General features: G+C 34.3%; 4 protein-coding genes and 1 pseudogene across 5 annotated transcripts; 3 read left to right on the top strand and 2 right to left on the bottom strand.

Moving 5' to 3' along the window:
• Positions 1-3663: 3663 nt before the first annotated feature.
• On the top strand, positions 3664-6431 carry LOC125188447 (cyclic dof factor 2-like). The gene is made up of 2 exons (XM_048085295.2): positions 3664-4086; positions 4732-6431. Exons 1-2 carry the CDS (start codon positions 3880-3882, stop codon positions 6040-6042), a joined length of 1518 nt encoding a protein of 505 aa, XP_047941252.2. The 5' UTR covers positions 3664-3879; the 3' UTR covers positions 6043-6431.
• A 2177-nt stretch (positions 6432-8608) lies between these two features.
• On the top strand, positions 8609-9181 carry LOC148926411 (uncharacterized). Its single transcript, XM_089058042.1, has 3 exons — positions 8609-8739; positions 8817-8878; positions 8952-9181. Exons 1-3 carry the CDS (start codon positions 8676-8678, stop codon positions 9096-9098), a joined length of 273 nt encoding a protein of 90 aa, XP_088914168.1. The 5' UTR covers positions 8609-8675; the 3' UTR covers positions 9099-9181.
• Positions 9182-12643: 3462 nt separating this feature from the next.
• On the top strand, positions 12644-17782 carry LOC125188937 (glutamate NMDA receptor subunit epsilon-1, putative (DUF3598)). Its single transcript, XM_048086037.2, has 7 exons — positions 12644-12990; positions 13295-13389; positions 13791-13893; positions 14023-14141; positions 15145-15331; positions 15438-15578; positions 17206-17782. The coding sequence occupies exons 1-7, from the start codon at positions 12721-12723 to the stop codon at positions 17494-17496; spliced, it is 1206 nt and encodes a 401-aa protein (XP_047941994.2). The 5' UTR covers positions 12644-12720; the 3' UTR covers positions 17497-17782.
• A 56-nt stretch (positions 17783-17838) lies between these two features.
• LOC125188938 (uncharacterized) lies at positions 17839-20540 on the bottom strand (annotated as a pseudogene). The gene is made up of 9 exons (XR_016130362.1): positions 20269-20540; positions 20056-20136; positions 19540-19941; positions 19327-19465; positions 19082-19241; positions 18867-18998; positions 18563-18757; positions 18368-18490; positions 17839-18218 (listed from the first exon to the last, which is right to left on the bottom strand). The product of XR_016130362.1 is annotated as an uncharacterized LOC125188938 (transcript).
• A 1156-nt stretch (positions 20541-21696) lies between these two features.
• LOC125186351 (transmembrane protein (DUF872)) lies at positions 21697-24440 on the bottom strand. The gene is made up of 3 exons (XM_048082702.2): positions 24190-24440; positions 22361-22666; positions 21697-22053 (listed from the first exon to the last, which is right to left on the bottom strand). The coding sequence occupies exons 2-3, from the start codon at positions 22635-22637 to the stop codon at positions 21974-21976; spliced, it is 357 nt and encodes a 118-aa protein (XP_047938659.1). The 5' UTR covers positions 22638-22666; positions 24190-24440; the 3' UTR covers positions 21697-21973.
• Positions 24441-26991: the final 2551 nt, after the last annotated feature.

Below are 26991 nucleotides of genomic sequence, written 5' to 3' on the forward strand. Positions count from 1 at the left end.
TCTTGTGTCTAATTAATATTGGTGTAGCATAAGATGTATTATGAGAATTTATACTTTTAGTCTTATATTTAATTTTACAAATAGATTCCACATGTCTATTTTTCGTTGATGTATTATGTGGTGGATTAGCTTATGCCTTCGCTGATCCCCTCCGATCTTTTTCTCCCTCTTACTTTTTTATCTATTTATTTAACACATTCAATATCTTTTTTTTAAACTCTGTGCCGAAAAGTTTTACTTCAACCATTAGGGAACGGAGGATGTACAAAAATTTAAAAAGCAGTTAGGGTGTGTTTGGGAACATGAAATTGGAGCTATGGAATTGGAATTGGAGGCTCCAATTCCAATTCCATTGTTTGGTATAGAGCTGGGCAAAAATACCGAAATACTGCACTTATCGTACCGAAAATATCGGTTTTTCGGAATACCGCAATTTTTCGGTGTCATACCGTACCGAAATCTTTTGGTACAGTAACAGTATCAATTCTCCTATACCGCGGTATACCGTGATATACCGAATATTTGGTATATAACGTAGAATCGGTATACCGCGCTATACCGAATTCTAGGTGCATACCAAAAAATCGGCACATGTTGAAATATTATATATATTACATTATATTTAATATATTTATATAATAAAATTTAATTAAAAAGAAAAAATTTAAGAAAATCCTACTTTTAAATATTTTGTATACAAAGAGATTTTTTTTACATAACGGTACTACGGTATACCGAACCGTACTTCGGTATACCGCAATAACGGTATGGTAATTGTATAAAAAATTAACGATACCGAATTTTTGGTATAAAGCATTGCGGTATACCAAAACTTCGGTATGATATTTTGTCATACCGCAGTTTTCGGTAAGGTATGCGGTATGCGTTCTCAGTATGGTATACCGTACCGACCCACCCATAGTTTGGTATCACAAAAATGTATAGAATTGGAATTGAATTATAATTCTAAAATTTTCAATTCCATGATTTGAATTCCATATCAAAAGTAGAAAATTGGAATTCCAAATAGTCATAAAATTAGATAGTTTCACTACTATCCACTACACACATTTCACACACACTACACACGTTTCACACACTACATGCACTTCACACATGACACACATTTAACACTACACATACTACACAAATTTCACACATTTCACACTAAACACACACTACACAAAATACACACGCTACATACACACAAAATACACATACTACACACATGAAATAAATTTTACTCAAAATACACACTACGCACACTATACCCAAAATACACACACTATTCACAAACTAAAATTTCCAATTTGGTTCAGTTTAAACTTTTGAAAAAAATTCAGTTTTTTTATTCAGATCGAAAAAAAATCCAAAAATTGGATGCTTGAAATGTGTAAAATGTGTGTAAAGTGTGAAGTGTGTGAAATTTGTGTAGTGTGTGAAATGTGTGAAATTTGTGTTGTGTGTGTAGTGTGTGAAATGTGTGAAATTTGTGTAGTGTGTATAGTGTGTGCGGTGTGTGTATGTATGTATAGTATGTTTATTTTTGTGTGAAGAGTGTGTGAGTGTCTATTTTTTGTATAGTGTGTGTGCACAAATTATTCAAATTCAATTTCATATCAATTACTTCACTTAACCAAATATAGGATTTGACAATTCCTTCCAATTCAATTCCATAGAATTCTAATTCCAATTCAATTCCAATTCTGTACATCAAATAGAGCCTGCGGATAGAACCAAAGTTATTGTTAGGGCAAAAATAGCAAGGAAGACCATATTTTTCGAGCCAGATGTATCCCTATCAAATACAACAAGCATCATGGAGGCTCAATGTCTGTACTAGTCAGAGTAAAAAAAAGTAGCAAGTGTCATAGCGAGACATATTCTTATTGCAAATTCTTTATTTATGGAGTATTAATGTTTGTTTTATTTTATTTTGAAAAATAGAAGGTGGAAAAGGGGGTCTCCGTCTAATGAGTGTGTGAGTGTGTGAATGAATCGTCCGCGGCTGTACACAACAAGAACGAGCAATACACATATCAAAAGACTATGTTTAGGTGTATGATATATTATAATTATATTTGGATACACATTCAATATATGAATCGATTGTTCGTATAGCGTTTATTGTCATTCTTATTAGCTAGCATTCTTATTAGCTAGCATTCTTAATGCACTTCAATTTTATTAGCACTAAATTAATTGCAATTATATAATATAGCATTAAAGGTTTATCTCAGATATTGAATATGTTTACGAACCGTCTACGATCTACATAGCTTCATATACTATTTGCCGAAACATGGTTTCTTTGGGCTTGAATTAATCATAACTAGGCAATAATCAAATAAATATAAGTATATAATCTTTTACTACTCTTTTAAAATTTTATTGTCCATTTAGTCACCAATTCAGTTGCGCTTCATCATCTTTTTAGTAACTACTAACGCAAAAATATAAATATTACTCCTTTACTTATTACTCCCTCCGTCCACGAATAAGAGTCTCGTTCACTTTTTTGCACTTGTTTTGTGAAAATAATTATAAATAGTTAAAGTGGAGAAATGATAAAGTAAGATAGAGAATAATGTAAATAAGAGTCTTGTCCACATTATTCTCTATCTTACTTTATCATTTCTCCACTTTAACTATTTATTATTATTTTTACAAAACAAGTGCAAAAAAGTGAACGGGACTCTTATTCATGGACGGAGGGAGTACTTCCTTTACCCCCTATAAGAAAGATGTTTCTGTAAACATTATATTTAAGAAAATAATTAAAGAATTAAGTGGAAAGAGAATAAAGTATAAGAGAAAATAAAGTAGAGAAGTAAAAAGAGAATAAAATAAAAGAGATGAAAAATATTCTTTTTTTTTGCTAAAAAAGGAAATGACTCGTTTTAGGCGTATATCACAAAAGGAAATGTGAATCGCTTATAGTGAGATAAAAATAGTACTTGTTCATTTTGTAATATTTAATTTTTGCGATTTATTTTTATAGAAATCATGTTTATATCTATTTTATTTTAAACTCTGAATGTTAACAAAATTTACCAACCCTCGTTGGCATGATCAAACCACTTACCCCACTTAAATCCATCTCTGATATCATGAGTTCGACAGTTATAAAAATCGGAGGAATTTTCTCACTAAATGAGACGGTGGTAGGATTGGTAAACTTCCTCTAATTTCATCTGGATCCATCACTAGATATCCTTCTTCACAGGGGGAGAAAAAAGAGTAAGTATTACCCCTTCCGTTTGTTATTTATAGTCTTATTTTAATTTGGTTTGGTTTTAAGAAATTGTTTGATTTTGTGAAAGAAAATGGAGAAATGAGTTAGCGAAAAGTTAATTCCATGTTTATATCATTATTTATAATAAAATGTAAGGGTAATGAGTTAGACGAATATTAGTCTTTTTTACCTAAAATGAAAAAAAAAAAACTTAAAGATGGATTACCAAACGAGAAAATTAGGAGGCATTTTAAAATTTTCTCGTATGAATTGTTTTATTTGACCGAAGAGTATACACACAAGCAAAAAAGAAAAAAGAAAAAAGAAAAAAAAGAAGATCTTGGCCACATACAAACTTGTGGCTCAGAATTCAGTTTCGCAGCTGACGTGGAATCAAACCTTAAAAACGCCATCTCTCCTCCCACGTTGCCAAAAACGGGTATGCACTGATAAGAGAGAGAAAACACACACACAAACACAAACACAGAGCAAAAAGGTACCCCCAGAAATAGAAAAAGAACACAGTGTGAGTGCGTGTCAGATCTCTCAATTTTATCTCAATTTTATCCCAACTCATCGGGAGTCTTTTTTGTCTCGTTTATAAACGGTGGGAGAAACAACTCGAGGGGATCACCAGAGCGAAAATGTCTGAAGTGAAAGACCCCAAGATTAAGCTTTTCGGCAAAACCATCCAACTTCCCGAGGCGGCGGAGAAGACTGGTGAAGCAGCTCAGTTGTGTGATGCTGCGGGAGATGATACTTCGATTAATCAAGATCCCCCTTGTTCATCTAGCTCCATGATTGAAGAAAATGATATCAACGGCGATGGAGAGGACCTTGAATCCAACAAGGTATTCATTTTGAACTAGTAATTGATTATTCAAGTTTTGATGAAAAGCCCTTGGAATGAGCATTAATCGGTCGATCTTGGTTTTAATTGATTTTTTTTTTTGAATTTTTGGTTAATTTTGTGTTTTGCTGTCTCGATTTAGGGTTTCAGAGTGGTTTTTATTGATTTTTTTGAATATTTTTTATTATGTGATATATATGGGTTTCTGTAGGAGAAGTTGTTTTGCTATTCCATTTGTGACTAAAATGGTTTTGTGTTGTGATCTAATCCTTCTCTTTCTGGTAATGAATATCTATTGTCTTCTGCAATCAAAGTGTTTTTGGGTCATTGTAGAGAGAATTGTGAATTGGATTAGAGAAAATACTAGTTTGAGTGATAAAATTGAAGAGAGACCATCTCTTCTTTATTGGTTTCTAGATTGTGACTTTGTGATGTTTTTGGCATTAATAAAATCCCTCATTTGTTATTTTACATGTTCTTTCTATTGATTTGTTGCAACAATATCTTACTTCAACTACCCTGTAATAGGTTTCTTAACTTTCTGTGTATAAACAAAGTGGAATGTGCTATTTAGAGCTTAAACGGGGCTTAGTTTGCAATGAGTAGCAACTGTGAACTCATAGCTTTTGCATCCTTATGATTGCAGAACCAATCAAGCTTAAAACAAGACGATAAAGAGGAGGGTCGGTCCCAGCCTTTGACATCGGATGAATTAAAAGATTCTAATGCAACCCCATCTATAGTTGAGGAACCTAAGGCATTGTCTGCTGGTAGTGATGCCGAACCCATGGAAAGCTTGAAGACGGAAGAGGACCAGACTGAGACCAGTGACTCACAGGACAAAACTCTGAAGAAACCAGACAAGATACTCCCGTGTCCTCGTTGCAACAGCATGGATACAAAATTTTGTTATTTTAACAATTACAATGTCAACCAGCCAAGACATTTCTGCAAGAATTGTCAGAGGTACTGGACGGCTGGTGGGACCATGAGGAATGTGCCTGTAGGGGCCGGTCGCCGTAAGAACAAGAATGCTGCTTCTCAGTTCCGTCATCTAACTGTTCCTGATGGTCTTCAGAATGTCCGGGTGGACCTCCCAAACGGAATACACCACCCTGTCCTGAGCCCCAATGGCACTGTTATCACTTTCAATTCAGACACACCTCTGTGTGAATCAATGGTGTCTGTCTTGAATATTGGCGATAAAACCATCAGAAACAACATGAGGAACGGGTTTCACAGACCGGAAGAAGTAGGAATTGAGGCTTCTCATGGGCTTAAAGAGAATGGGGATGATCGCTCAAGTGGATCTTCCTCCACTGCCGCAAGATCAAAGGAAGAAGTTGGTAAAACCGGCTTGCCTGAACTGATACCAAACAGTCATCCCTTTCCTCCCCAAGTTCCTTGCTTTCCAGGTGCCCCATGGCCTTATCCGTGGCATTCTGTTCAGTGGACTGCTCCCGTGTCTCCACCGAACTTTCCACCCGGTGGCTTTGCTTTGCCCTTCTATCCTCCGGCACCAGCTTACTGGGGTTGTGCTGTACCTGGCCCTTGGAATGTTCCTTGGATTATCCCCCCAACACCATCACAGAGCCACACTCCTCCGAATTCCAGCCCCAATTCCCCAACATTAGGGAAACACTCGAGAGATGACAACACTCTGATGCCCGTCAACCCAGAGGAAGCAAGTGAGAAGGAGAGTAATCCCGAGAAATGTCTGTGGGTTCCGAAAACTTTGAGAATCGACGATCCTGGAGAGGCCGCCAAGAGTTCCATATGGGCAACTTTAGGTATAAAGAATGAGAGAGCGGATTCTGTTGGTAGTGGTGGTCTTTTTAAGGCCTTCGAAAGCCAAGCGAAAGGCGGTGAAAAGGCTCATGGTCCAGAAACATCGACAGTATTACAAGCAAATCCAGCAGCTTTGTCCAGGTCATTGAGCTTCCAAGAGAGCTCTTAAGCTTACCGAACTGTAGTTGTCTTCTTCTTGAATCGTCTCGACAGGATATCATTGCTTGATTTGTGCCAGGATATCCATTGATGAAGCTACAGACGAATGAGGCTGGAGATTGGGTAAATTCTCTTCAATCTTCATAAACATGGGATTACTTAACATTAAAACTAGCAAATAGCTGTTCTTTGGTAGGTGGTAGATGGACTCGGGGGCTTGTTTAGTTATTGTACATAATTATATGCGAGAGCAAGATCAGTGTAATGCTTGTGCAGCGAAATAAGTTGAGTTTCTTTGTAATACTATTTGCCTCTTCCTAAAGTAGGTTCTTGTCGGAAAACATCCATTTCTATCCAAGGCCGAGATGGTCATCGAATTTGATATTTGGATTGGAATTAGATGATACAGTATTTAGAAAGTGTGACTAAGAATCCTTTCTACTCTTTTAGGTCAGTGTTCCCTTTAGTTTAGTGATACTTGTGTAATAACAGTTGAAAGTCTTGCTTGATTAGTTAAGCATGTGACATGTCAAAATTGGTTCAAGGGTGGGAGATGGTGAATACAGTGGTCCACATTATCTGCTTGTTGTTGAGTATTACTACTATAGATTTATCTTCTTGGCCTCTGTGTGTGTGGGGTTTTCTAGCTCAAGATGAAATTTATTTTGAAAAATAATGACAAGGTGCCTGCATATATATGATTTTAATAGATAGAGATGAGAACACACCGCTTCCTTTCACTCTCAATTTTATCATCAATTCGAACTTACTCTAACCTTACTAATCAATCTTTTCATACCTATGTTTCATTGAATAACCATGTTTCTAGTAACAGCTCTATCATCTTCTTTGGTGAATTTCAATTTTCAAATAAATCTCATCTAATTTATCATTCTCACTTTCTATACATGCATTGTGAATTTATTTTCAAGCTTATGGAAATGGTATATTGCAGCCAACTTTTGTACCTCACAGGCTCACAGTATGCAGAAAGATCAAATGGCTAGTCACCCTTAATTAACATTTCTGACGTAATGTTTCCTTGAATTTGTACACTCCATATTTTTCTTCAAAAAAGGGCAGTGTGCGTGATTTTTGTATAATTGCACTTCATATCGAATGACAACCACCAAATATATAATTTCTATTAATTCAAAGAACATTTTACAAGTTACTAACAAGGCAGTATACAACGATTTAGGAGTTTGATTAGTGTTTTAAGAAAATTAGATGTTACTTGTATGCTGTCAAAAAAGACTTCTCCATTAGTGTAATTATTACTCCATCACACAACAATATCCTGTGATGTATTTTTCGTAGAAGGATATTGGATGTGAGTAGGGCCGAATGTCCTGAATTTCTAGTAAGAAACTACCATGTTCGGCTTAACATTTTGGACTTGTTTGTAAACAAAATTAATAATTTAAGAAATTACATATAGTCTTAGTCCAAGACTATATCTAATTTTGATAGGGCCACCTCGAACTTTTGCAAATAAATCACACAATCACAATCGCAACTTTGCCAACTAAGAGAGACAACGGTTCACTTGATTAAAATGACAAAAGTAACATTAGCCGCATAACATTAAGGCAGCGTGGACTTTATGGTATACATATAGTAGTTGAATAAGTAATAAAGTGTTAAAAAAATAAAGAAAAAGTATGAGTAGATTGAAAGCAAAATAAAGTTGCACTGGATTTGATGGTTTTGATACAATAAAAGGGGTGTACATTAATTATTAAAAGTGTTATACAACTAGTAGTCACATGCCTTCTTCCCGCACACGTGCGTTTGACCCACATATACCACAAAAATACTTACTTGAGTGTGTAAGTTAAGATCTGAAGATGTGTTTATTATGATTTCCGTTAATATCATCCCTGTAATTTGTAAATAAGCATATAGAATCCTCTTCTTATAGATGATGACATATAATGCATTTATCATGTCATATTATTCGTTGTAAGAGTAAATATACTACCCTATGTTTGTATTAAAATGGTAACACCTTTTAAAGTGACATTATGTCACCACGTATCCAGCAATGTTATAAATGCTACTCCCTCCGTCTGCCATTAGGAGTCTCATTCATGGACGTCACAAGTTTTAAGAAATGTTAAGAAAAGTGGGTGGAAAAAAGTTAGTGGAATAGGGGTCCCACTTGTATATATTAGTTTTAAATGAAATGTGAGTGAAATGAGTTTGTGGAAGGTCCTATTACCATTTATGGTAAAAGTGAACCGGGACTCTTATTCGCGGACGGACTAAAATGGAAAAACGGGACTCCTATTCGCGGACGGAGGGAGTACATAGCAATAGTATAAATGCTAGACAGCAATCTATTGGATATTGCTGGCCGAGAAAATTTATCCTTGAGCATTTTTTATAATTGTCACATGGCAGCTGATTATTCGCCATGTGTACAAATGATTGACTAGGAATGGTGGTATGAGATTATTTTAAGAGGTGTTGTCATTTTAATGCATATAAGATAAAATATCAGTCATCACATCGTTCGTCTTGATTCTTGTAGCATGCAAATTTTTATGAAATTATAAAAAAAATGAATGGTGGAATAAAAAAAAGAGAGTTGGAGAAGTATATAAAAGGAGAGAACTGGATCTGAGGCCACAACTAAATATGGGTGGATCTTCTATCACTACCCTTCTTCTCTTGTTTCTTCTCTGCGTTTCCTCTAATAAAGGTAAATTCTTTTGTAATCCTAGAGAAATAGTTTGAGCTGATGCATCATCAAATTCAAGATTATGTTTTAATTTTTAGGATTTGGAAGAAGACTGTCACTCCAAGAAACTCACGCCATTGCTACTGCTACGGAGTTGCAGGTACTTCACCACATTCTCATCTCTCAATGTCAATCTCTTTATGTAGTACTTATATTTATTTGAATATTTGCAGGAAAAATCAAGGAAAATGTTTGAGTTGGATTATGACGAAACAGGGCCAAACCACAATGCAAGATCTGTTCCTTTACCCACTCTTCCGCTTCCCCAGCCATTCCAGCTGCCTCCGCCACCGCCGCCGCCGCCAGAATCTCGTTATTGAACTTTCCTTTACCATTCTATTTCCAATGTTTGCTTGTATTAAAATAAATTAACTCACACATATAGATTTTCTCTCTTGCTCAACTGTGTACTAGTTCTATTTTTTTAACTGTATTATCTTATTTATGGCTTCTACAGTTTTCATTAATGGTTTATGCTCATATCAAGAAGCTTTTTTAATTCAACATTTGATAATTTAGATAAGTATTAAGGAGTTATTTCATTTTCTTTTGACAATTTTTACTCGTGTTAAAAAAATCAATATAGACAATTTTTTATAGTGTCCATAAGCTAATCTAAATTGCTTTTTGCTTATATTCACGAGTCACTTCGATTTTTCATTAAATAGTTTTTGCTCTTGTCAAAAGCCACTCTAAGATTTCAGTTATTTTTCTTATCAAGGTTAATGTTTTAGATACATAATGGCATTGCCATAATGGGGTTGAAATGATAATTATATATTACTACTATATTTTAGTAGTAATTAAATTTATATTTTATGTATGTACTGCATTACCCTTGCATTAATGTGTTTATTAAATAAACCTATTTAAAAGACATAAACGTAGCTTACGCATATTTATTCAAACATTTAATGAATATGTGTATCATACATTCTATTTAAAATATGATTGCATAATATTCTTTTTATCTCTTCCCCTTTTATTCACTAATATATTTAACATTCTAGAACTATATATTCATTATATTCTTAATTTATAATTAATTCATTGATATATAATAAATTTAAATAATCTAAAATGATAAAATTGGATTCATCCGAATATTTTGTATTAAACAATAATTTTATTGATTTTTAATTTTTAAAATGTTACACTCGAATCTCAATAAAAAAAATAATCATATTTTCTTCATTTATCTATTTAATATTTGAAAGCTATATAATTATATATTTTAATCAAAAGATATTAGAGTTCAAAGCTCAATTAAAAAAATATTACATGTAATAAAGCTAAGGAAAAAACACAGAAATGTAAAAGATAATTTAAAAAAAAGCTTCATCATAATGACGGCGGGGAGTGATCAATTGCTAACTCATTATTTAATTGCTAACTACAACTAATTTAAGGCCATAGGATTTTAGAAAACGTGTGGTCTACAATTTGCCACGTGTAATTTTCGTTTTTATTAATTAAATCGAAAAAGATAAAAAAAACTCCAAATTAGGATTTTGAATGAAAATGTCAATATAGTGTTCCGAAAATATCAACTCAATGCTTTGAGAATGTCAACACAATGCTTTAAGAATGTTAACCCATTGCTTATATTGAGATTCTACATGTATTATATTGACATATTTTATATAGTATGTTGACATTTCTGCTTGTACGAAAAAATTAAAAAAAATTTAATTTTTTTTTCAAATTTTGACGTCGGAACATATGCATGTATGATATCGTTGGAATCCTTATGAAATTATCTTTAATTTGATATATGTTATATGAATTTAAAGTTTTGGGATATCTTTTAAAAGTTAGTTATAACTAAACATGTAGTTAATTGACATTAATACCCCTATTGATATTTATTGGAATTAATCCTATGGCCTTATTGAAGTTTTTCGTTGATCGTATTGACATTTAGGGATTAATGATCTAAGCCCTTAATTTGAATATCTAATGCCTATTATTTAGTTGTAGTTAGCAATTAAGTTATAAGTTAGCAATATAACCCTCCCCAATGACTATATATATTATTATAAATTTTAAATCTGAATAAGAAAAATATTTAATTTTCAAAAAATTTCCACATATTAAATAATTGATTTCATTGCTATTGCAATGATAAAATATTTTAAAAGATTTAACATAAAAATAACAAACTATGAAATAACAGTACAATGGACAAAGAAAAAACTAAAAATTAGACAATAAAAGTATTAACTAAACTATTGCTCTTTATTTGAAAAATATACGATTGCTATTTAACTCATCAAATTATTTTACAATTTTATATAGTTAGTGATTTAGTTGTGTAGTGTGTTAATTAATACTATAACAATTAATTCACTAAATTACTACGTAGTAATTTTTTAAAATAATAGTATTAAATTGATACGCCAATAATGAAATATGTATCTTTGAATATTTTTGAAATCTGTTAGTTTAATAATGCATGATTTAGGTTTATCTCCAATTAATGATATGCATTTAGATAAGGATATTTAATGCTAGGGTAAATTAGTCACAATAATATAGTCCAAAAATATAAGAATATTATGGCATGAAGACATTAGGTCTCTAAATCACTAATTTTTTTTATATGCATGCACTAGGGTTAAGCCGAATCAATATAGATATCATAATAAACGAACTAACAATTAATTATGGATCATTAATTACTTTGATACTATGACAAAAAGAATATGAAAAATAAAAGATTAATGCCGAAAATAAAAGTTCAAAAAAATTGTACCCCAACTTCTGTGTTAAAATCTGAACTTTTGAATTTTTAATTTTTAGCCTAGCATGAAATTTGAGTGACTATTATTTATCCCCTGCCCAAAAAAAATATATACTTGGAATTCAGCATGAGTTTTAATGCAAAATTAGTAAAACAAGAGCGTTCATTGTAGGGGAGCCGCGGCTTCCTACAACGCGCGCCACCGAAATTGGGGGGGGGGGGGGGGGGGGGTTGCCCGGGGAGAGCCACACCGGCAGCTCGGCCGCAGCGCTTGGGCAGTGGCCGCGGCTCCCCTATTGTAGCGGCCGAGAGCCACAGCGCGAGCCTAGGTTCGATTTTTTTTTCTTCAGTTTTTTCTGCTAATTTTGGAGAAGATGAAGTGTAGAGAGAAATATGGAGAAAATGAAGTGCAGAGAGAGAAATATGGAGAGAGAGAACGGCGGTTTTCAAAAAAAATAAATTAGCATTAATTTAGAAAACAAATCATCTCTAAAACTAAATTCCAATTAAAGTTGGTCAACTTTTTAATTAAGGATTGTGATTTCAATTCACACAATAATTACGGAAATAATTAAAATTCGAATTTTCAATAAATATATTTACTTGTAATTGTCAACTTTTTTAAAATTAATTTATGTTTTTTTTCTAATTATTATAGTCCGATAATTTTTATTTTACTTAATTTAAAATATACAAAAAATAAAAAAATAATTAATTTGGTGGCTTGGACTTTTTCACTATAGTGTGAATAAGTATTTTTGTGGCCCGGCCAAGTTTTGTGGCTTGACTCAGGGCCACGGGATCTACTATTGTGGACACACTAAGAGATATAAAGAGAAAAAAGTAATTAAAGTATTATTAGTGGAGAATGAGTTCTATCTCGTTAGAGAAAATAGTTTCTAAAATTAGAAAGTGCGAAAAAAAGGCAAGAGTGTATATTTTTATGGAACGGAGAAAGTGGCAATCTCAGTTTGAACTTATTTTACATGTCTTGGATTCTAAAATAGCAACACTAACAATGTCAAATTTGCTGCTATCTTTTGATGATTTGCAAACAAGATCGACGGAGCACAAAAAAAAGGTAAAACAAGAAATTCGAACTCCATGTTTTTGGAGGAAGTATTTAAGATAAAAATTAGAAGGAAATCAATCGTTTGTTTCCCCAACGGATAAGATATTTCTCCCCGCGTCGCCGTGACATGGCGACGGCGCTATCTTCCATATTGCCGCTGACGGCGCATAGCTCTCTCTCCGCATCCACTTTCAACAATCCTCCATCCCCCCTGTGGCTAACAACGCAATTTCTTCGTCCCTTCGCTCCTTCTCTTCGGACGAAATCACCATTTTCACCGCCGAGCTCCGTTAATGTCCCGTCGGCTGGACAGCAAAGCGGTGACATTTCGATGAGCATTGACGTTCTTAAACGCTTCATTGACCTCAACTCCGGCAGTTGGAAGGGTTCTCTCCATGTAATTATCCATTCTGTATTTTCTATGAACAAAATCTAGGTTTTCTCTTTTCCAGCCTGTAGGAGATAGAATGCTAAATTTATATGTCAATATGCAGTAGTTTTGAGGCTGTTTTCATGTAATATTTGCAATGATTGTAATTTTAATCAGTTTTTATCGTTGACAATGTTTTTGTGAAGCTTCATTCTGTGTTTGTTTTATATGAGTGAGGTATTTCTGATTGGAAGAAATTTTATTAATGTGATTTACAGAGTTTGAACTTTGAACGAGGATGCTGATGATGCATTTTTGATTGATATTGCAGCAATTCGATTGTAATGGGAATTTGCTATATAAGATTAGTACAAAGCTTGCTGCGAGCTCGTATGGAGAAAATGAACTCATGAGTTTGATTCAGTCGTAAGTTTTTACCCTGGAAGATTACTTGAATGGACTTTCGATATGAACACATTACCATAGATATAGATTATTTTGTCGCTTTGATATGATTTTTGTTATTCTTCCTTTGGGTATGAGTTGAAGCTTTACTATCCTAAGTTCCTAATCAATAAATTGAGGACAAATGCTGTGAAGTCATATTGCAGCTCAGCTAAAAACAAAGATAGTTTAAAATTTTCTAACTCGTTTTTGGAAGGTGAAACCGTATAACCTGTTTTCAGATTTAACTATTTATTGGTTCGAACTTCGAAGTGCCAGAGAAACTGCATAGCATGCTATGGTTGCTATTAATAGGATCCCATTGCTCTGTTTTTCTTCTAAATGGTATTACTCGGATGTTAAACTGGTTTCCAAAAATATAGGCTATACATCAGGCAGCCTCCATTAAGCCCTGAAGACGAGCCAGAGTGGTTTGAATACAAGATTAAGGAGACCAACATGTTTACGGTGGACAAATATCAGCAGGTGGGACTTCTTATTGCCTTATCTCACTATTGGTTATTCAATAGTAATGCGCAAGATCTAAATTTTCTGGCAGTTCAATAATCGAAATTTGAATTGCTTTGCGTATCATCCACTGAATTTAGTTTGCAGATTGGGTTCTTTCCTAAAGAGAAGGCATTTGCATTGAGATACCAGACAGCTGGAATGTTGGAAACAGTTTTGAGAAAAGGGGTTCTAGGTGAAGATGATATTGGAGAAGAATTTCCCAGGTGTGTTCTGCGATATAGATAAGCAGTTTTGGTAGAATGAGTTAACAATTACTGAAAATTGAAAGTTAAGAAAAACCCTTTGATTTGTTGCTTTGTTGTTCATCGTTATTATGGAAACAAAGCCATATTTAATATTGGATGTTTCAATATGCATCTGACCATAGCCTGAATGTAAAACATGCTTTTTGCAAGGATTAATGCATGATTGATGGACATGTGTCTCCCCATGCTTTGGACTAATTTATTCACAAGTCCTGGAAATCAAACAACATTTTCCTCTTTATTCTCTTTTATCACTGCTGTGGAAATAAAATCTTCATTGATGTTAGTTTCACGATTTGCATCTGGTCATTATCTCCAACAATGAGATCAATAATTCATGAATGGACAAATTTCCTCATGTTCATGCAAACTATTGCATTAAGAGAATGCATTATCCATACTCTGGAGAATTTGAATTTCATGTTGTCAATTGGATTGTTTTCCTTTATCCATTAAATGGATTTCTGTATTTTGGTAGCTTCAGAAGGAAAGATATTGTAGGGCAGGCGAGCTCAACACTTCTTAACAACAATTACCTGAGAAAATAGAGCCTTTAAAGCCATGTTCTCAGGCCTTTGTGATAAGACTAATGGAGTAGTTTCTAGTCTGAGCTCCCTCCCTGTCTTCTATTTTTTGAATTTTGGGCATCTCACCTCCACCGAGGTTCCCTCACTGCCATAGAAGAGTTCGAGATAAGTTACAATCTAATTATTAAAAAAATACAAGGTGGTGTCGGCAGAGACCTAAAGAAAATGATATTGAGGTGGTGTGTTTGAAGAGGGAAACTTTTCTGTCACTACTTGAAGGAGCTCATAGTGGCGTTGCTCCACAAAGGAACTAGTGATGCCTGTGGATTTCATATATAAGTTTTTTTATTTGGGTCTGTGTAAGCTGTTATGCCAGTTATCTCCATTATATTACATTAATCTTCAATGTTCTGGCTTTACTTTTCTTCCGGCAGAAATTTAAAGCTTCCTTCTCGAAGGCCTTCACTAGTGTGTGAGAACTGCCTCTACTCATTGGAACAAGATGCACGAGTCAGAGCTTTCCATATCATGGATCCCAAAGGTGTACTTGACATGCTTCTTGTATTCCTGGAAGAAAGAGGAAGTGGGGTGATTCATCACCCTTCCTTTGACGATTCTATGGTACCTTAGATTTAATATTAAACAATTTTATTATATTTTCTCAGAATTACCAAGTGTCCTGATACTGAATTACTCAGTTTCCTGGTACTGGTAATACTGGTTCTAGGATTTAGACAGGATTACTCCTCATTTAGGCACATGGAAGGGTCGCTCTGTAACAAAACGAAGTGGTGTTTACGGTGCTACAATAGCTGAAGCAGATACTGTTGCGATACTTGAAATGAACGAGAATGGTCAACTTGTTCAGGTATTTCACTAGTCTTTGCTGTCATTTCTTTTACCTTTATTATTGATTTGTTGTTAGAAAGTTGACACTTGCTTGAGAATCATTTATCTGCTTGTGCTTGCCTGTTAAAATGCTTGTTTTTCTTTAAGTTTTACTGTATTCAGCTTTAAAACATCCTGAACTTTGTTGAGAATCTCTTCTTCAACTTAGACGCTGGAATTACTCTGACGGAGTTAACCGTCCAGTCTTTTTTCGTGTCTGAATAGCAAAAAATTATTCGTTTAGCAGTAACTTATTTAATTGAGATTTTTTAAATAATCTCATTGCCCATCGACGATGTGGTAGTGCCACATGATCTTCCATGTATACAATTTTAACATGTAAAAGTAATAAACTAAAAAGGGAAGTGAACCCTAATCACATTGTATCTAATGTGGCACTACCCAGTTTCATCCATTTATTCTAACCCTAAGGAGCTTCTTGGTATGATGGAATGGAATGGAGATAGGAATGGATGGAATCCTCATTCCATTCTTGTGCTTGGTGAATGTAAGGAATACAAATGGAATGGAATTGAGTAATGTGTGTAAAATATGTGTATTGTGTGTGGTGTAGTGTGTGTGGTGTGTGGAATGTGTGTAGTGTGTGGAGTGAGAGTGTATAGTGTGTGTGTGCAATAGTGAGAGTGTGGATTTTTATTAATAATTAATAATTAAAAATTCTAAAATTTTAGTTTTATTATAAAATTTTAAAATTATAGTAGTAAAATTCAGTGATATTAAATTTAAATATAATATAATACTACTATGTTTTATAATTAAAATCTTAAATAAAAATAAAAGAAAAAAATGGAATGGAATGACTATTCCCATGTGGAATGGAATGGTGATTCCAAATGGAATGGTGATTCCTAAGGAAGAAAAATACCAAGTAAAGGAATGGAATGGAGGTAGGAATGCCATTCCATTCCACCATACCAAGAAGGGCCTAAGTAACTTAATCAATTAAGGAAGGGAAAGATATGAAAATAAAATGATTGGAGATGTAAAAGCTAACACATTAACACAACACTAATGGGAACAATAATTTGCCACCAAACACAGTAGAAATCATTTCTGAGATCACAATTGTATTTATTTCAAGCATAGCTTATAGTTGCATGACTTTCTTTGGTTAATATTTTATGAGGTTTGAAAATGTCTTATGAACCTGCAATGTTTCTAGCTGTTCAGCTAGATGGAAAATATAGTACGTATCTGGAATGAAAAAAAATAGCTCTCTGTTCTGGAATCTAAAATCAATCCAAAACCTGATAGTTGAACTGTTAGTTTTCTAAATTACTAAATTACAATCTTAGGCATCAATGTGTTGTTTCTTGCATTGTCTTTAATTTACCACTCCCTCATCATTTCGGCCATACTTTTTTACTTGTGCTGCTGTCTGTTTCATTTTGTTTTTTCTTTGATCTATCTCACCTTGCAAATTGTTTATAGATCTACACCAAAAAATCAGTTATAATTGTTTTTTCTAGTTTGTAAATTAGTAAACACAAAAGCTTTTGACTTCTACATCTTTCCTTATTGAAGACTGCTTCACCTTTGATGCTTACTAGGTAATAATTTTTGGTTGCATTTCTCGATGTGCACAGGATATAAAATGTACATCCGATGGCAGTGATGTAACCACCTCTGTGAACTGGACGGGTTCCATCTCGAATAACCTGGTCACCTTTGGTGGTGGTTTCCAGTTCACTTTATTGCCTGGTGGCATGTATATGGGATGTCCTTCGGATGTGGCAAAGAGCGTGCAAGAATCCAAGTCATTCCATTTGGAACTTTGCTGGCTGGAGTCACCTGGCAAGAGACAACGATTGGTTCGGACATATGATGTGGAGGGGCTGGCAGTGTCATCGACATATTATCTGGAAACAAGACAATGAGTTTGATGGATCTGCTTGTGCTGTATCCTAACGCTTGCATCATGCGACCATCTTTCTTGCCCTCATCAACATCATCCGGATCTGTAAATGCCAAGAGCCAGAATCAAAGTATTGATATACTCACATTTATGTGAGTTGACTTTAGTTGATTTGGATAAATTTGATATGAATGCAAGTATTTAATATGCATCTTACCAAAGCTACAGATTAATTTCCATCCTTATATTATCTAGCCCTTCTAAAGTACATTGTAACTTTGGTATATATTGTACACTCCTTTTCCTTAGAGAGTGGAAATCAAGTTCAATATTTCATATCAGCGCATAACCATTTCAAAATTGATGAAGTTAACAAAATAAATCTACTTATGAAAAGTGTCATGATACAGATGTATGCTTACAACAGAGAATAGAAAGAATTTCTGAGACAATACTTTGTCTAATGAAGCCACTGAGAATTCAAATATTGGAAAGTAGTTGCATTCAGTCTCTACTGGTAATCCATAATTTACATCATCAAACTTGGTCATGTGGATTGCCTGGACATCCAACACTACTAGTAGAAAATGCCTGCGGTAAACCATTTTTTTCGTGAAATGCACAGTAGACTCAGTCGTCATCTAGCCTCACGATTGTTGGTATTTGGCCATTGTTGACAAAGCTAATCTTGTTTAATCTCACACAGCCTAAGACTTGCTCCGGCCGCTCTTCTGGCTTCTGAGCCTGTTAGTTTCAAACTCACATAGATTCAATATCAATTTAAAGACTTTCATAGATAGAGTATGTAAGCATGTATAGTATAGGTCATCCTTTGAGTTAAGAAACCTAAACGTTCACGAATGGATGCAGATTTTCAGTGAATTCTAACGAACCTGAATTGTCAATCCAAGATCCAGTATTCCATTGCCTAACCTCTCGCGAAATGCACTAAGTCCCTTCCTTGCTATGAAGCTGAAGTGATGAATGTCAAGATCAATCTCAAAGTAGTTGGGACCCTGTGTAAACAAACAAGCAGAGATGATTAAAGAAATGATATATTATCATCACACCAATGCAATCCATCTCACCTCATAGACGCTGTGCTGAGGGCAAGAGAGAACAGGCTTTTCATTGTACGCGTTAAGGAGTTTTCTCTCGGTATTATTTGAGACGAGATCGTCAGGATTAACCACCCCAACCATGACTTTCAGTCTTTCTCTGAAAGGAATACTTGATTCTTTTCTGTAGCCTTTGACAACTTCCTTATCGTCCTCGATCAATCTCTGCAGATTCGCAGCAACTATTAAGTACTTTGAACAGTAAAACAATAATTAAGTTGCAGTCAAACGAACAACGCAAAGACGGTTGGAACTCAAAGAAATGTATATGTACCTTGATCATTTCTTGGAAATTGGGCAATACGTCTGTCTCAAAAGTCTCCGAGAGCTTAAAATATAGCACAAGGCTCAAGCCCTCCCCATCCCCTTCACGAAGAAACATAGAAGGTGCATACGTGGGCAGTTGCAACAGTACAAGCAAAAGCATCAAGCTTCTGTTTGACAGTCACACTATGATCTATTTTTGAATATGACACAAACAATCACCCGAATGTTGACAATTAGCAGTGGGGGAACTCCCCCTTCTGATTTTATACAAGGCAGTTCCATGTGCTGGGAAATGTGGCTAATCTTTCTCTCGCATGCAAAAAGATCTACGCCTATTGGAATGAAAGGAGTGACATCTGGTGCAGGATTCTTCTTCTTGTCTCTGCAAAACTACATCATCAGACACTAGTACTATATCGAATCATGTGACCGACATTTTTTATATGAACGATAGGGCTTGCATATGCTTGAAATAGCTAGGTCCGCGGAGCTTGAACGTGGATGGCAAAATCTCAGACCAACTTCCAGGAGTCGGCTCCCCGTTAGGAGTACAAGGAATCAATAAGCCAGCTCTAGGGCGATAAAGATATTTTGTAGCGGATGCACCTGTATGAACTTATGTTAAAAATAAGAGTTGGGATGATTGCTTCCATTAGGAAAATGACAAATTAAAAGGTTACTCACAAAATCCATTTGTTCCCCAATAGCCTCTTTTTGTATGGAGGGCCTAATAATAGTTGCTGAATTCTTCTGAGATTGTGGAATAGAATTTACTGCCTTGTGCATCTTGTCGTTGAAACTTAAGGTGGGAACTAATGCCGGCAAGACAGACTTCAATAGGGTCTCGGACGTCTTATCATCATGGTCATTCGCATGAACTTAAATACCATTAAAACTAGGCCCGGTCTAATTTTAGTGCCTTCACCGCACCAGAATCTTCACTCTGCACTAAGCCAGGAAGCCCTTTTTTGTGGGCATCTATTAGCTTTACTCCATCTTTGCTTGAGAACTCCTCTTTAAGATTACTCTTGCTACTACTTCGTAATGAAGAACTCTCCCGTTTGTTGTAAATGGGCCATGATCTACACAAGAAGGTAGAAATATAAAAACTGGTGTTGCTGATCCGAAAGCCAAATAAGTTAATGCTTCGAGCAAACCAAAGAGGTGAAAAGAAACAGAAGTTTGTGATTGTTTACCTCCATGTACGCTACTAAAGTCATCATTGGAGTCGCACTCCAGTAAACTGAGTGTGTCAAACCATTCTTCCTGGTACATTGCTGTAGAATATAAGTATATCTTGTCATTCTTAACGTAGCCAATCCCGTAATCCTCAAGAAACGGAGGTTCATCAGTTTGGATTGGAGTGATAACAAAAGATTAGAATTCTCAGTTTTGTAGGAAAGATATACCATTGACATCACTTTGACTGTGGAGAAATTGCAGCTGAGTGAGATGGAAAGAGGAATTAGAGACTGAAGATGTTTTGCGTTTGGTAGCGTGTGAACAAACTCACTAACTGTAGATACTCGAGCTCCTGCATCACTATTCCGTGTCCTGTTTACCTCTGAAGCTGATTTTACATGTCTCTTTTTCGAGCGTCCATGGGACCTCCTTCATCTACTACTTTTTGACGGTTTAGTTGCTATATATGGAGATGATACACAACCACCCATTATAGCAATTCAGTCTCTAAATCTCTGCAACAATATATAAGGTGCTGCTGAAAATTCCTTGGGCCGTTTTCTTGTTGAATTGATAATACACGACACACATACCTTAGCACGGCATTAAGAACAACGAAGCGCCCTGTAACTGCTACAAGTGCAGTCCTCCCCTTTGAATAGGTTAAAGATCAGAGGAAGGATTCATGAATTGCATTCTCCACTTCCCCTGATGAACTACCAAAACATCAAGAGTGCTATAAAGTGTGAGCCTAGTCAGGAAATTCAACCAACATCATATCCAACAAAATCAAATAATTTACAAAACAATTGATTGTTGAGATTACTGTATAAGAATAGAAGACCAAATTTCAAGTATATGCTTCTATCATTGATTTGAATTAAAGCGTCAATGTGAATAACATTTAACAAATGGGATTCAAGCACCAAAACATAAACTAATACTCCATTTATTACCAGAAGGAATTTGCATTAAAATACACAGAGTGTGAAGATGAGAAAGAGAGAGGTGGGACCTGTAACAAAGGCTCCCCATGGGAAAAGGAGAAGTGGGTCCGGTAGAAACTCCAAGCTTGAACCCTTCTCTATAGGTTGTTCCCTTTTTCTTTCCATTTTTGTATCTATAATCGTTGAAGATACAGACAGGAGGAGATAGCAACGTTGTTTAATTGCTGTTCCCTCCTTTCTCGTTGTTTTTACAAGTGGTGAATCAACCTTATTATCCGCTTTAGAATCCTATCCAATTTGTCTGATTTAGTGATTCTTGTTCGGTTTAATGTCATTCTACCATCAATAATGTTCAAGAATTATTGCATCACTCGCGTCAAAATGAAATCTTTTCTATTTGGTGTGTGGTTTCTTGATTGAATTTCAAACTTAAAAACATAATTATCGATTAAATGACCGGTTTGCGGTTAAATTGGTTGAACTTGCTAGTTTGATCCGATTTTCAGATCACAAATGTGGAATTGAGATTTATGAATTGTATTACTACAATATACTCATACTTTAGTTTAGGGATAAACACATTAAGGTTGACTAGAATAGGCAAGCTGCTACGCTTTACAATGTAAAATAATTAATGAAAATGCCCTCATCACATCACATCACATCACATATAAATAAATAACCAAGGGTAGAAAATGACATACAATCTGAAATAAAAGAACCAACAAAATGATCCTTAATGCCATTGTCAATTTGCAGCTAGCTCATTGATTCACCACAAAAATCTATCTGATCCGGACATTTGTAAACGACAGTTCAGTGTGTGGCACCAGAATTATGCTAAACTTAAATCAAGAATTTACACACTACACACACTTGGTTCTACGTATTATACACATGAATACGCCACAAGTTCTTACAGAGGAATCTTGTATGCTAAATGCGTAAAAAACGAATATGGCACGACTAGAAACAAAGCAAAACCTCAATAGTCGGGAATGTTGGCAAACCGGTATCCTTGGGCACCTCTCCACGAATAGTAGGCAATCCGAGTTTCATAGAAGCCTACAATCATTTCATAATAGTAAGTATAAAAGCTGAGTCATGCGCAAGAAATTACACAAACAAGATGCATCTACGATAGTATGGACTATGGAGGATTTCGGATTATAAACTATTTATATGTGCAAACACATTGCACCAAACATTTTGAGGCAGAGGCATACAGCACATAAAAGAGGGTAGCAACAGGTGGAGTATACGAGTTATGGATTACCCCTCAGGAAGACCATATAGAATGCAATCTAGTGCTTATAATCATTCTCTAGGCCAAAAGGTACTAAATAATTGAACAAAGAGGCTATCGAAATACCTGGCACAAAGGTCAGCAAACCTAGTCCTAAGAGGCCATAAGCTTGGGAGAGCTCGCCTCCCATGTGACCAGTGAAGATGAAAACTGCAAGCAAGATAAGCAGACACCCAAGAAGCAGTAAAAAGATTGCAAGAACTATTGACTTCCAAGGAACTTTGTCATAGCTTCTGGGAGCATAATCAAATCTAGGGTCATGTCGATTTGGACCACTACCATTATTATAGTCATCGTCATCATCAGCAATACGACTATATCGGACGTTCCGTCTAGATGCCATTCTTGTAAGTCTATTTTATAGAAATATCCCTGGAGCACCTCACAAAAAATAAGAAAGCTTCAATAGAAAACACAAGAGGATATATTTGAATTTTGAAAAGACCAACAAAATATTATGGAGAAAATTGAAAAGCCAAACGACACCTCCAATGCGGCAATAGAGAAGTATATCCTTATAACAAATTCAAAGCTAGGAGCACCATATGCAATATGATGGTTGCAACATGTGATAATTAAGCCATTTACTTCAATTTCTCATCAGTTTACATATTCAAAAACATCCCAGTCTATTTGCACCAACTAAAAGCTTAGGAAAATTGCAATTAACTAACCATTACATGAAAAGGTAAATACACAAAACGCTCATGCATGAATTCATTCAAATACAATATGTGCTCTTAATAAAAGAGTGAGATGCAGCAATATCCATAGGCCTTGACTTCTATACTCAACCAAAAGTTCCAAAAAGTTATACTCATAAAATATAGCTTATGCAGAGCAAAATGGCTAGTGCAACAATATCAAACACTCATATAGGTGTGAACTGTGAACCGTGAAGTACATATCGTAAAAGTCAAAAAGTTAAATTCCTCAATCTCTAGACCGTAGGCTAATATATGTAAATGGTGCTCAAAACCTAACATTTATTTCTAAATACTAAACATATCTGGATCGGACCAGCTGATATCTAAGGAGTACACGAAGAAATTCCTACATCTTTTGATATATCTAAGAATGAAAACTTTCCTTCTGGTTCGGGGTCAAACAGAATTCACAGGTATGTTTCCTCTTTAATCTAAAATTCACATTAATCCAAATCAATCATCACCCTCAATCAAAAATTCCCAAATAACACGCCATATAATCAGCAAAAAATTTCAAAACTCCAAAATCAACCAAATGCTCTTCCCACTATAGACGTTTACCAATAATCATATAAACAACAATGAGAGCAACACCACTTCACCACAAGGAACACTAGTTACTAAAAAGAGTACCCAATAAGCTTCATAAGACCAACTAAATCCACAAAAACGCTTCATCCAGCATGTTCGCATAGAAATCAAACCATAGGAAAAGGTGTGAATATAGCTCATCCAAGCATGTCATTAAGTATTACAGTAGTAAAAGATTTTTGGCGCCTAAACTCATCCACCAAATACTTGCTGAATGAGTAGTAGTAATACATTTTTTCTATTTACAAAAGCCTTTAGTTTGATAGAAATGTGTGGATATTAGCGGTTAATACCCGTGAAATTCCAAATCAGAAAATATTAAAAACGTTTATTCCAAACCTAATGCGGTCCACGAAATGAAATCAAACAAAATGATACTCCTGTATATGTATGTGAATTAAAATCAAATGTCAAATTTCAACGACTCGCGAATCTATTATTCCAATTTATAGATCCATTATTCAAATTCAGGAAATTGAGAAAACTTGCAGATCTCATTACAAAAACCCTACAAAGAGTGGACTGGGATAGGAAGATGAATAAGAAGAAGAAGCGCAGGTGTAGAAGAGATGTATCATCGGTGAAGAAGAAGTTGACCTGATGAACAAATAGATTAAGGCTTGCTGATGTCGTTGAGTTAAAACTGAGAAGGGGGCGGCCAGCACAATTTCACGGTAGCGCGGCGAGGATATGACGTGCTGGTCGGTCGGCCAAGAATAAGGAAGAAAAGGGGGCAGAGGCGGCGGTGGTGGTGGTTGATTGTGAGTTTCGCCGGAGATTTTGAAGATTGGAGTGACGAAAGATGGTCAAGAAGAAAATTATTTTATTCTACTACTATTTATTTTTATGTCTTGCGTTTAAATTGTGGCCCAGAATTAGCTAAATAAAAATATTGTTGGGCTTTTATAGGTGGTTTAATTTAATGAGTGAGTAAGAAGGAATAATGTTTGTAAAATTATTTACACTTTTTAATTTTTATTATATGGATTATGTACACAAAATAATACTCCCTCCGTTCCATACTAATAGATACATTTCATTTTTGCACACTCATTTTTAAAAAATTATTATAAATAGTTATAATGGAGAAAAAGTAAAGTAAGAGAGAGAATATTATAGATAAGACTCTTTTTTATGTTATTCTATCTCTTACTTTACTCTCTCGTCACTTTAACTATTTAATATCATTTTTTTCAAAATGAGTGCAGAAAATAAAATGTTTTTATTAATATGGAAAAGAGGATTACTATGTATTAAATATTTTTTGTTATTTAACATATTATTTACATTAAACTTACTTATATAAATTGACATTGGGTCATTATAAAATTACAATTGACATTGGAATACTGCGGATGTCATTTTTTATCATACAAATTAAAGAATATAATTAAATATTATTTTCCATCCACGATTAGAAGTCTTGGGTTGCCATTTTGGTGAAATCTCGTGTTCAGTTTGACTATAAATCATAACTCATAAGTTGGTTCCACAATTTTTACTCACAAATTATTAATATAAAAATGAAACTCATATTTCACTATCTTTTTTCATCCACTCTTACATGTTTGATAGGTTAGTAATACCAAGATAGAAAATTATATATGAACATTTCTAATTGTTTGATATCATAGTTAAGCTTAACTCAAAAATCCCAATACAAAAAAGGGTCCTCTCTAATCTTACCAAAACTATAACTTTAACCATGTTTATGTAACCCACCAATTTGTCAAGTTAAGCCTTGTTATTTAATATATTATACAAATTTAGATAATTTCTTTTCTACCGAACAATAATGAAAATAAATTTTATTTTTGCATATCTTAACATGAAGCCCGTATTTCTGATTTGTTTTATATATCTTCTCGTATACCATCTTTCTTATCAAACGAATTATAATCTTATTAACATTTCTTATAATCTATGTTGAATCAAACTAAAAGCCCTGATCGCAAACAGATGGAGTATATTTTTTGGGGGTATTATATTCCTTGAACTAATGAACTTAGACCATCTCCAAGGGTACTCTAAAATCTAAAATGGGATAGATATATAGCTCCAATAGTACTAAAAAACCAATCCCATTTTTGGTTTTTGAAAAAAAAATACCTATCTTTAGGTTTACACTAAACCAAAACCTAAAAAATTTTCAAATTTTGTGAGTAAAAAAGACATAATTCAAAGAATATTCTTTTAAGTTTGAGTTTAATGTAAATGGTTGAAGTAAAATCAATATTTAGTATGACATTTACATTAAAATGGGTTTGAATTTAGTCAAATGGTTGGAGATGCCTCTAAGTCGTCATAACACTACAATGAACATCATTATATTACAAGTCGGTAGATATGCATACAACTTACATTTTTTTTCGTGCAAACTTTTACATGTGTATATGTGCAAATTAAGATTTCGCTATAATTTATCGAAAAATTACCTTCAATATAACATAAGGTTTATGAAAAGAATAATTTAAATTAAGAAAGTTCTATGATATTTAAATAAAGAAAATTGTATAAAAGAATTGGTAGTTGACATTAGTAGCCTTGCACTAATATCTTCATTTCCATATTGATACTAGGCGGAACGAATTATTACCATAAATTCCTCGCACAGGTAAAATGGATTTGAAATTACAAATTGTAATATTATGATACATTTATTTTTGGTTAATACTTGTTTTAATTTAATTTATTTTTTAATAAATTTGATGCTGAAGATTTTCATGGAAAACGAAAGAAAAAGAACCAAAGGACCAATGAAATCTGACTTCTATGCATATGACGAAATTGAATCTACTTATTCAATTCAATCGATTTTCTTCTCGCTTTGCCCAATTCCCTATTGAAGAAAGAGGCTATAAAAGGTAATTTCTCAAGCAACTAAGCAATGGTAGAAAATGATTTGGAGAAAAAGAAAAAAGGTAAAAAAATGAATAATGTTATGCATACATGCATAAAGATTGTTTTTATCAGAAGATGGAGACTGTGATGTAGAATTACATGATAAGGTATATGATTGAATCTATAATTGAGCATTGGATTCATTCTTACTTGACAAACATGTGTCAAATTTAACATTATGCTATAATATGGGAAATCAGGCCATAAGGGGGTGAAATGAAAGGACTTTGTAATTTAATCATGATAATTTTATTTGAACAATAAATGTATGAGATTTGGTTTCTATAAATTCGCTCATCCAGATTTAGGAACTGTCTTATTTCTTTTTTAGTTTTTCAAGATATCTCTTGTGTCGACAACTAAACGACTAATTCATCATTTCAACGGTCAGCGCACTAAATAGTAGGAGACTGGCCAAATAGTTTGCTCCATCCACATGGACAGGGATCGAACCCCTAACCCCATGCTTAAGGTACGAGGTGCTAAACTCTTGATCGA

Source organism: Salvia hispanica, chromosome 5, assembly GCF_029641045.1.
Source record: "Salvia hispanica isolate PSC_SH4W2 chromosome 5, Shi_PSC_v1, whole genome shotgun sequence".
NCBI classification, from domain to species: domain Eukaryota; kingdom Viridiplantae; phylum Streptophyta; class Magnoliopsida; order Lamiales; family Lamiaceae; genus Salvia; species Salvia hispanica.

Excerpts from the sequence above, each read along its gene's own strand:
- LOC125188447 (XM_048085295.2), top strand. The coding sequence starts at position 3,880 with ATGTCTGAAGTGAAAGACCCCAAGATTAAGCTTTTCGGCAAAACCATC. Across the intron at positions 4,087-4,731 it reads AGGACCTTGAATCCAACAAG|AACCAATCAAGCTTAAAACA; the intron begins GTATTCATTTTG and ends TTATGATTGCAG.
- LOC148926411 (XM_089058042.1), top strand. The coding sequence starts at position 8,676 with ATGGGTGGATCTTCTATCACTACCCTTCTTCTCTTGTTTCTTCTCTGC. Across the intron at positions 8,740-8,816 it reads CTGCGTTTCCTCTAATAAAG|GATTTGGAAGAAGACTGTCA; the intron begins GTAAATTCTTTT and ends TTTAATTTTTAG. Across the intron at positions 8,879-8,951 it reads CTACTGCTACGGAGTTGCAG|GAAAAATCAAGGAAAATGTT; the intron begins GTACTTCACCAC and ends GAATATTTGCAG.
- LOC125188937 (XM_048086037.2), top strand. The coding sequence starts at position 12,721 with ATGGCGACGGCGCTATCTTCCATATTGCCGCTGACGGCGCATAGCTCT. Across the intron at positions 13,390-13,790 it reads CTCATGAGTTTGATTCAGTC|GCTATACATCAGGCAGCCTC; the intron begins GTAAGTTTTTAC and ends CCAAAAATATAG. Across the intron at positions 13,894-14,022 it reads CGGTGGACAAATATCAGCAG|ATTGGGTTCTTTCCTAAAGA; the intron begins GTGGGACTTCTT and ends TTTAGTTTGCAG.
- LOC125186351 (XM_048082702.2), bottom strand. The coding sequence starts at position 22,637 with ATGGCATCTAGACGGAACGTCCGATATAGTCGTATTGCTGATGATGAC. Across the intron at positions 22,054-22,360 it reads TTTGCTGACCTTTGTGCCAG|GCTTCTATGAAACTCGGATT; the intron begins GTATTTCGATAG and ends AAATGATTGTAG.